The following is a 10,806-nucleotide window of genomic DNA, read 5'->3' as shown; positions in this document are numbered from 1 at the left end:
AAAAAAAAAAAAAAAAAAAAAAAAACCTTGAACTAGGGGTTTCTGGGCGGCTCGGTCGGTTAAGCATCTGCCTTCAGGTCAGGTCATAATCTGGGGCGTCCTGCTCAGTGGAGAGTCTGCTTCATCCTCTGCCCCTCCCCCAACTCGTTCTCTCAATCTGTCTCTCTCTCTCTCAAATAAATTTTCAAAAGCTTCAAAAATTAGCTCAAAATGGATTGCAGGCTTAACTGTAAAATGTAAAACTTCAGAAAAAAAGAATAGGAGAAAATCTTCAGGATCTGGGCTAAGCAAAGAGTTCTTAAACTTGATACAAAGGGAATATCCTTAAAAGGAAAAATCAATACATTGGACTTAATCAAACAAAAAACTTTTGCTTTTTGAAAGATCCTGTGGAGAAGATGAAAAGACAAACTATAGGCTAGGAGAAAATATTTTCAAATTTCTACATATCTGACAAAAGACTAGTATTTGGAATATGAAAAGAATTCTTAGAACTCAATAATAAAAAATCCATTTAGAAAATGGGCAAAAGGCATGAACAGACATTTCACTGAAGCGAAATATATGGAGGGCAAAAAAAAAAACATGAGAAGATGTTTGACCCCATTAACCATCAGAGAAATGCATGTTAATACCACAATGAGATCACTACACATCAATCAGAATGGCTAAAATAAAAAATAGTGACAAACACCTAATTCTGGTGAGGATGTAGAGTAACTGGATCACACGTGCACTGCTTGTGGGAATGTACAATGTTAAAGCCACTTTGGAAACAGTAGGGTAGTTTCTTACAAAACTAAACATTCAAGGGGCACCTGGGTGGCTCAGGTGGTTAAGCGTCTGACTCTTGATTTCAGCTCAGGTCAGGATCTCAGGGTTGTAAGATCAAGCCCCACATCGGGCTCTGCACTGGGCATGGAGCCTGCTTAAGATTCTCTCTCACGCGCGGGGCGCCTGGGTGGCATAGCGGTTAAGCGTCTGCCTTCGGCTCAGGGTGTGATCCCGGCGTTGTGGGATCGAGCCCCACATCAGGCTCCTCTGCTATGAGCCTGCTTCTTCCTCTCCCACTCCCCCTGCTTGTGTTCCCTCTCTCGCTGGCTGTCTCTCTCTGTCGAATGAATAAATAAATAAAACCTTTTTAAAAAAAAAAAGATTCTCTCTCTCTCGGGGCGCCCAGGTGGCACAGTCAGTTGAACGTCTGATTCTTGGTTTCGGCTCACGTTGTGGTCTCATGGGTTGGGGGATCGAGCCCAGCATCAGGCTCTGTGCTTAGTGAGGAGCCTGCTTGAGTCTCTCCCTCTCCCTGTGCTCCTCCCCTCTCCACCCGCACGTGCTCTAATAAATAAATCTTAAAAGATTCTCACTCTCCCTCTCCCTCGGCCCCTCCCCCTTCTGAAAACAAAATAAAACTAAACATTCAAGTACCATAGGACCCAGCAATTGCACTCCTGGGCATTTATCCCAAAGATACAAATACTTATGTTCACACAAAAACCTGCTTGCAGCTTTATTTATAATAGTAAAAAACTGAAAACAACTTAGACATCCTCCAATGGGTGAACTGTTCAACAAGCTATGGTACATCTATACGATGGAATACTACTCAGCAATGACAGGAACAAACTATTGATACATGCAACAACTTGCATGGATCTTAAGGTATTATGTTTAGTGGGGGGGGAAAGCCAGTATTAAATGTTACACATTGTATGATTCCATTTATATGACATTCTGAAAATGACAACATTACAGAGATGGAGAACATAACAGTGATGTCCAGGGGTTAGAGACTGAGGGAGTGGGGTAGGAGGGAGATGAGTGTGACTATAGAAGGACCTGGGTGTTCAGTCAGTTGAGCGTCCGACTCTTGGTTTCAGTTCGGGTCATGACCTCAGGGTCTTGAGATCATGCCCCGCCCGTGTCAGGCTCCACACTCAGCGGGGAGTCTGCTCGAAGAATCTCTCCCCCTGCCCCTTTCCTCATTCATTCTCTCTCTTTCAAATAAATAAATAAATCTTTAAAAAATCTTTTTTAAAAAGGGCAAGATGAGGGATCCTTGTGGTAATGGAACTGCATAGTATTTTGACTGTGTGGGCGGATACATGAACATACACATGGGATCAAACTGCACAGAACTAAACACACACACACACACACAAGTACAAGTAAAACTGGAGAAATTTGAATAAGATTGGTGAATTGTATAATATCAATTTCCTGTTTGTGATTATGTACTGTAGTTTTGCAAAAAATTACAATGATGAAAACTGGATAAATGGCACGTGGTATCTCTCTTTTATTTCTTACAACAGCATGTGAACCTACAATTATTTCAAAATAAAAAGGTAATTTAAAAAAGAAGAAGCCAAGCCACAATAATCCTGTAGCTTGCCCAAGGTTCTACAAGTCTGAAGTAAGGTTAGGAATATAACCGCAGTTCTCAATTCTCAGGTTCTAGACACGTTCACTTTAAAGCTAGATCTTGCCATTGAAAACTGAAAGCATTAGCAGAAGTTTCAAATTCACGACACATCCAGATCCCTAAATGATCAGGTCTGATTTTTGTTCACTACATAATCCCAATTGCTACCACACAGTGCCTGGCATTTAGCTCACAATAAATCTTTATTGAACATATAAAGGAATGAACAAATTAATCCCCAACTGACTGTCTCCCTTTCCTCCCCACTCATAATCCTCTTCCAATCCACCCAGGAGACACAGAAGTAGCATGCAACTAACCTTTTTTGTAGTTTTGCGGAACCTTTTCTTTCTGACATTCTTAAGTGGTGGAGTAACTAAAATAAATTCAACATGGTGAAATGTATATATGACTGTTGGTAGTCACACATCTATCTGAATTTGATAAAGAGAAAGGTCATGCTATAAGCCCCTGGCTCATGACATGACTTGTTCCTTTAAGAGTGTCTGGATGCCTAATGAACCAAACACCTAAGTGTGGTAACAGGTCCCTGGCTCACAAGTAATTAGGATTCAGCAGATAAATGTAGGCAGCCAAAATGAGCAAGGGGCTGGTGACTTACTGCCATGCTTCCAGACATATTTTTTCTGTCTCTCTTTTTCATTTTTCCTGATTACTTTAAGATCAGTAGAGGTAACTGGTTCTTCCGGAGGAGAGTGGAGATCACCATCAGCAGTGCACACAAGCATCTACATTTAACAAAGATAGAGAAGTTGACTGTGGCCATAGAGCTTGGGTTAGTAATGAATCGTGATCATTTTTACTACCAGAAATCCCGGAGCATAGAAGTAAGGAGAATGTTACTTGGCATTTCCAGGAAACCAAGTATTAATACACATGCACATTCATTTTCTCTGTCTGTCTCGGCAGCATTGTATATGGATTCTGTGTTTTGTTTTTGTTTGTTTGTTTGTTTGTTTTCGCTCAAATGCTTACCACTGCAGAGGAAATACGTTAAAAACAAATATATCTTAGCATTTTGATTTAGAAGGCAAACAAGAAATCAACAGTTGAGATGATGAAAAAGAATACAAATCTCCAGAGTTCACAGCATCTGGCTTTAGCAGAAAGTTCAGAAGAAGATCCCAGATCCTCATTTTTTTTTCAGATGAAAATCATCACAAATGGCAAACACAAACCTTTATTATCTAAAAGCTATTTCGATGAAATTAAGTAGTCAAAAGTTATGGATCAAACACCAAACCAGAGCATGACATTGTATTCCTGTGCAACTGAGCTGGAATTAGAAATGATCAGCAGCCATTCACCAAGAGGGAAGGAGCACTGAAAGAAAGAGAAAAGTAGGGAGAAGGGGATTCCTTGAAGGATGTAAGAGCTAGTAGACTAAGAAAACTTGTCCATACCTGAGAAATATCTGCTGTTTTATAAAAAGTTTTTTTATCAAGAGTTTTCAGGCTTCCAATAACACACGGCAAATCAACCACCTTTGCAGCTAGTGAGACGTCTTCTACCTCAACAACTGCATGACGTCCATCAGCTGAAGAGAGGTAGGAAAAGGTAAAGTTGACATCTTCCCAATGCATTCTTAAGATTCCTAGAGTTTGAGTAATGAAGACTTACGTGGGACAGACTAGTCTTTCAGCAAAACCTACTATTTCTCATAAAGCTAGAATTGTGTATGTAATTAGTAACTTCCCAGAGAAAAGAAGGCAGGGTATATGTTTATGCTACTTGATCAAAAGTAGCTAAATTTCTTTGTAATCATTGTGAACTGAATTAGGATGGAGTGGTAAGTGTTTCATTCTCCTCCTGAAAGGCAAACTACATTCAAACCCGTTCATTTTGACACTATTAGAAGCATGTCATTGCACATGGATATTTTCAAAGGGTCGAGTGAAGGAAGGGTTGATCCCAGAATGGTGCTAGTAAATCTGAAGTTATAATCTCTAATTACCTCCACAAAGATATTATTCTACACAATATCCATATACGGTAGGAATATATATATTCATATACTGACAACCCTGATTCCTGCCCAGATGTCTCAAACATGAATATCCTTTAACACAAGATGATTCAAGTGAAATTGTCTAATAGTAAGTGAAAAAGAAAAATGTAGAATGATGTTGGACATGATCCTTTTTGTGTCTTTAATTCTTTAAAGTAACTTTAAAGATATAGATGATTTAAATGTTGGTATTGTGCATAAAAATTTTGTCTGTAAGTAAACACGAGGAGAAACGATTAATGTTAGTTCTCTTTGGCGTTAACGTGGGGGCACTGCAAAGGAGACGTTCACTCTCCTTTTTGAACTCTTCTGTTTTATTTGAATTTTCTTTTTTTCCCATTTTGTTTATTTATTTATTTTATTATAATAATATTTTTTATTATAGTATGTTAGTCACCATACAGTACATTCCTGGTTTTTGATGTAAAGTTCGATGATTCATTAGTTGCGTATAACACCCAGTGCACCATGCAATACGTGCCCTCCTTACTACCCATCACCAGCCTATCCCATTCCCCCACCCCCTCCTCTCGGAAGCCCTCAGTTTGTTTCTCAGAGTCTATAGTCTCTCATGAATTTTCTAACCATGAACTTGTATTATCTTTTTAAAAATGTTAATAAGGGCTACCTGAGTGATGGTATCATAGACCATTTTAAATTTTCTTCTTTATATACTTCTCTGTATTTAAAATGCCTAATAAATATTATTTAAAAGAGAGGAAGATACGTCTCATCTATAAACAAAGAACAGTATTCATCTGTCATTCCCCTGGACAGTCAGAAATTACAAAGCCTGTATGTAGAAGACAAACAGCAGTATATAAATCACACAGCTGGCCTCCATGTTTTTCCTTACACACACTATAATAATCACCTCAAATTACATAATTTCTACTTCCTTTCCACAATAAGAAGCTATGAAAGTGACTTAAGGCTTCTTAAAGACTTCTTAGAGTCTATCAAGGCAGAGACCATATTCTGTCCTTTGTCCTATCCTTAGTATCTAGTATAGTGTCTGGCACATAGCAATCCCATAATAAATTACTGTTCAATGTATGGTAAACAGATATTAGCTACTTACAAGATAAGTCAATTTTGAGTTTATCCTTCATGGCAACACTTCCAGAATGTATGATCTTCCTGACAGCAGATGCATGTTCCTAAAAAGAAGGGAGGTTGAAAAATCAGAAGGAAGAATTGTCTACTTGGCAACTAATAGAAGAGATATGTCACAGACAGTCTTCCCTTAAATAAAATCTTAAACCTTGCAAATGTTAAGAACGATGCCATGCACCATGACATTCTGTGCACCATGTAAGTCAGGTCAGGATGTCTCAGTGTTGCTTCTTAGTACCGACTGTTAATGCCTTCTTCTAGCTCTACATTCCTGCCTCTCACTGCTGCCCTTCAGTTGTAGTTGCTAAGGAAAGACTTAGCTGCAGTTTACTGGGTATATTAAGTAGCCCTAATTGGGAAAATACCTTTCTGAAACCTGTCGTTAATATAGCTTTCTTAGACTAAATACTACTTGAATGCAGGTATCAAAGGGAGAAGAGACCCTAACACAATGTTAAGAGATGAGCTTCAACAGCCTTGCATGGTGATGAATTTGAGGAAATAGTTATGGTCCCTCTCACTGACCCTTTGGAGGTGACGGAAAGGATTTTAAAGGAGTCTTATCTTGGCTGTCCAGTGAACAGGCTGTCAGCACCTCTGGTAAGTGACTGAATCCCTCACTGTCACAGCCGTTTGCCAGGAAATCAGCCCACATGATAGGCAGCATGCACAGGATGAAAGAAATTCTGCTAAAAGAGTACACACTAGGATAGGACTGTTGAATAGAACGTGATTCCTGGGAAACAAATGTTCTTAGTTTTTATAGCATACCTTAAATAGAAATGCCACAGAAGCCAAGCAGAGCTAATACATATGCACTGAAGATATTTAGTCTGAGATACAAGGGTTTCTTACCGGAGGCAGACGCAATATGAACTGGTTCTCAAGTTCGTGAGGAGGTTCATCCTGGCTTTTACTCATCTCTTTGTTGAGTTCATGAAAGCAAAAACAAAATCGACAGAAAGTGACCAAAAGCTCGTCTTGCTCCCTCTGCTGGCCACTTCTGGTAGCACTGGTTACATTCTACAAGATCTCGCCCATAACCCTCACTGGAATGATGTGTGCACCACTCCGAAGTATCTTATTTGACGTTACTTGATTATTTCTAAAAGTCACCTTATCTCCCCTCCCAACATATGCAGACTTTCCAAGGATAGCCAAAATTACATGATTACAAATGAAGTAACAGTTGTTATGAAACATGATTTAGTCTTCTTAATGATATTCTTGGACTCTTAGGTAAATTCATCAACTCAGTGGTGGCTACCGAAGCAAACTATATGCCTCTCCAGGGAAGAGCACCAACCAAAGGCCAAATCAACCAAAACCATGTTCTACGATGATTTGAAGAAAACAGCATAATTTTTAATATTTCATTCACCTTAACAGATTGATAGGAATTAAGCCCATGGGAGAGCAGGTAGCTTTTATAACTCTGAAGTTGGTATTAACGGCTCCGAGCTCTTTTGGAGAAAAGTTAGGAGTCCAGTTCTTATGGCTAGGCCAGCTATATGAGTATACTTAAGTTTATGGAATAGACACTTTCTTGAAGGGGTGATATGAAAGATCGGAAAATCCAATTAATCAATTCATTATTAACATTTACTGTGTACATTCTATATGCCAGGCACTGCACTGAGTGCATTAGGTCTATTATTTCATTTAATCTCACAATCACCACTTACTTGAAATACCCCTAAAAGTTATTTAAAGGAATCCTAAGATAGATCCCTTTATTTAAAAAAAAAACCCTTCTATAAAGTGAATAATTTCCTTAACATTCTTTATTTTTATATATAAAATATATATTCTTTATTTTTAAATGCTATTTATATTAAATTATATTATATATGTTATATTAAATGTTATTTAAAAATAACATTCTTTATTTTTAACCTTATTTTCCATCTATTTGGGATATATCTGTAAGTGGTTTGCATGTTGGGTTTTAGGGCTCACACTTCTGAGGAAATTTTTTTCTCAAAAGGTGGAAAGAAAGCAATATACATATATGAAACCTGACAAGGTCTTCTTATGCTCTAAGGATTTTATGCTATACACCAAGTTATAAAATCTTATACCTTAAGTTAGATTAAAATCTCCAGTTAATCATAGCTCCCAATACTCTGCAAACCATTTGAATCTCACTTAATAGCATTGGAACCATTTCTAAAAACACATGCAAGTGAGTCTGAGACCCTATTATGGTGAAATCATTCACCAGTCCTTTAGTATGACTTCAGAAACTACCAGAAAGGCATAGAAAGCAAAAGAGAGGTCAGCAGTGGAAAAGGAGACACCCAGGATGAGGGAGAGATTGATTGTGATAGTCATTTCTTATCTTCCTGCTTCATACTGTTATATACATACATACACACAGATACAGAAACCTAATGTGAACTTAAGGAAAAAAATGTAATTAAAATAAAGTAAATTAAATAAAAATCCTGGGGCTGGGCACACTGCCTAACAGAACAAAAAGTAGCAAATACAAGGTTGAGGGCAGAAATACAGATTATATGAAGAACTAGCTGCTAAGCAAGATTTTATCAGATCAGAAGTAACTTTTAGATTTTTCAGCAGAACTAAGACTAGGGCGTTTTGTTCATTTCAATGCCTTTCTGGCAACTCCTCTCCTAAGAAAAAAAGAATGTAAGAATCAAAACTATTTCAGAGAAGGTGGACAACCCTAGCTGAAATGAGGTTTAATTATTTGTAAAAAATTGTTACCTTTTACCTTCATTTACCCAATGAACCGGGTGTATCGTATTTCTTTTAAGAAAAAGGCACCCATTTTTTTCAGACAAGCACTCTTTGATAAGTAATTGAACTAACAGGACCGCTCTCCACCATTCACCCCCAGCTCTATCTCATTTCAGTGGAATCAGAATCGGGAATTGAAATATAGCTAGCTGGAGGGTGCCTAACAGCATGCTCCGGGCAGCGCAAGTCAGCACAAGTCTAAATTGGTATTTTCTCTAGTTCATAGCCGCTGGCTGCACTTCGGAGGCAATGACCACTCCATCCTTATCCCAGAGGCACTAAGCTTCCAAGGAAGAGTCCAGCTCCTAGGCTTTGATCCAATTTCGCAGGGAAACCTCCCGCGGGGACCAGGGTCCCCAGCCTTCGCGCCTCGCCGTCCAGGCGGGCTGGGGAGGAAAGCGCGGCGCACGGGAGCCAGGCGCTGAACCGGCCGGGAACCCTCCGACCGCCGGACTCACCCGCTCCTCCGCGGACTCGCGCCAGGACCGGAAAGGCTGCACGGGGGGAACCCGCCTCTCTTCTCTGGGTGGGGGAGCGGGTTCCGGCAAGGGCGTGAGTGGGCTCGCGGGCAGCGGGCGTGGAGGCGGGCTGCGGACCGACGGCGTGGCGACAGGTAGGAGCCGCGCACGCCGCCCCTCCCCGCCTAGCCACGCCTCCTCGGCCGGGGCCGCCCGGACCGGCGGGTGGCCTCGAGGAGGCGGCCGGCTCACCGCGTGCCCGAGCCAGGGAGGCTTGAAAGGCGCGGGGCGCGGAGCGCGGCGGGGACCTTGCTGAGCAAAGCTTCAAAACAAATTCCTTTTACAGGGGGGCGACCTTCGGGGCGGCCGCGGGAGTCTTACCAGTACACAGTGATATATTTGTAAAAGGGGCGGTACCTTCGGTTGCTCCTCGAAGCCGTTAGGTAGGACCGATTTGTTCCATGGCGAGACGACCTCGCCTGGTGACAAATATGCCACCGCGCAAAACCATTAAAGAACGAGAATCCGCGCCCAAACTACTCTAACATAATTAGCTGCTCTCTTCTCCTCAAGAGAGTCACCCTTGTACATCTTTCAGACAGGGACGCAAGTGACTCGGCTTGTTTCTCCTAAAGCGAGTCTCAGTTCAAATAAACTTTTAGCAGTTTGCTCCCCCAAAATATCCTTAACCTGTGAGGAAAAAAAAAAGTAAAGCCACGTACCTTTCCCTTCTGGTAAGTTTTCCTGAGGAGCCGTGGCACCAAGCTGGGTGCAGCTGTCGGCATCAGCTTGGGTGACACGGTCGGCAGGAGTTTCGGTGTCTTGGTAGCTCGCATTTTTGGCGTCCTGGTCGCCGACGGTTCCAGTCCTTTCGTCGACAGAAATTTGGGGATCTCGTGAGCTGGTTACTTCTGATGTTGAAACTGTTGGTGTTGAATCATTTTCTAACGGATCCGGAGGCCGTTGCTCAGGGTGCTCCATGGTCTACCGCTTGAGCTTGTAAAATGGCTTCCTGTATAGTCATGTGACCTTGAAGGTTCCAGAACTTTCATAAAATGATGTCAAAGGTATCCTCCTTAAAGACATAGGGATAATATTAAGGGACATTACCGGTGCCTGTTAAAGATGATAACGGTGAAATCTCTACTGCCTAATACATATCTAAACGTAATCATAGGGATAAATATTTTTGGAAGACTAATTATTGCACAATCATTTCTTCTGAGTAAGATATTCATTCGGTGAAGCTAAATTATCAGTTTCAGACGTAGACAAAATTGTTTTGGTCCCTTTGGGAACCCGTCCACTGATCTTCAGATCAAGGGTTGTAATACAAAATAGACCAACGAAACTCATTTTTCGTGTAGTGTAGTATATTCTTGAAGGGAATTGTATCACAAAATAGTTCTTTAATAATTAAAAGGAAGGCGGCACCTGGGTGGTTCAGTTGATTAGGCAGCTGCCTCAGGTGATGACCCCGGAGTCCTGTGATCCAGCGCCACCTAGGGCTCCCTGCTCAGTGGGGAGCCTGCTTCTCCCTCCGCCTGTGCCTGCTGCTCCCCCTGCCTGTGCGCACACATACACACTCTCTCTCTCTTTCTTTTTCTCTCCGTCTGCGTGTGTGTGTGTGTGTGTGTGAAATAAATAAATAAAATCTAAAAAAATAATTCAAAGGAAAAATTCCTTTTTTGGTAACTGAAATAGCTGAGTAATTGTGTTTTGAATCATATGGACAATGTGAATTATGTAATTAACTTCCCTTGGGATAGCTGCTAGGAAGCTCAGAACCAATTTTACAACCCACCTCTAACAACTGTGAACTTTATTGCCATATGCTGATCTTTCTGTTATCTTAAATAACCATATTCTTTCCCAATCCCCTAATTATTTTTATCTTGTGCAGTAACACTGAAAGCTCCTTCAAAATGTTTTTATTTTTTATTTTTTAAAGTAATCTCTACACCCATTGTGGGGCTCGAACTCAAGACCCTGACAATAAGAGTCTACCGACTGAG

General features: G+C 40.7%; 1 protein-coding gene across 1 annotated transcript in view; it reads right to left on the bottom strand.

The window, feature by feature from the left end:
* TAF7L (TATA-box binding protein associated factor 7 like) overlaps window positions 1-9,772 on the bottom strand; it is a 17,661-nt gene extending 7,889 nt beyond the window's left edge. Inside the window, exons 1-6 of the mRNA XM_008701697.1 lie at window positions 9,514-9,772; window positions 6,426-6,493; window positions 5,536-5,614; window positions 3,850-3,983; window positions 3,048-3,174; window positions 2,746-2,801 (exon numbers count right to left, since the gene is read on the bottom strand). Coding sequence (XP_008699919.1) covers window positions 2,746-2,801; window positions 3,048-3,174; window positions 3,850-3,983; window positions 5,536-5,614; window positions 6,426-6,493; window positions 9,514-9,772 — 723 coding nt within the window. The remainder of the gene's footprint in view (window positions 1-2,745; window positions 2,802-3,047; window positions 3,175-3,849; window positions 3,984-5,535; window positions 5,615-6,425; window positions 6,494-9,513) is intronic.
* Between the last annotated feature and the right edge of the window lie 1,034 nt (window positions 9,773-10,806).

Source organism: Ursus maritimus (genome assembly GCF_017311325.1).
Source record: "Ursus maritimus isolate PB19 chromosome X unlocalized genomic scaffold, ASM1731132v1 scaffold_X1, whole genome shotgun sequence".
Taxonomy (NCBI): domain Eukaryota; kingdom Metazoa; phylum Chordata; class Mammalia; order Carnivora; family Ursidae; genus Ursus; species Ursus maritimus.
This window is presented reverse-complemented; position numbering and strand designations above follow the sequence as displayed.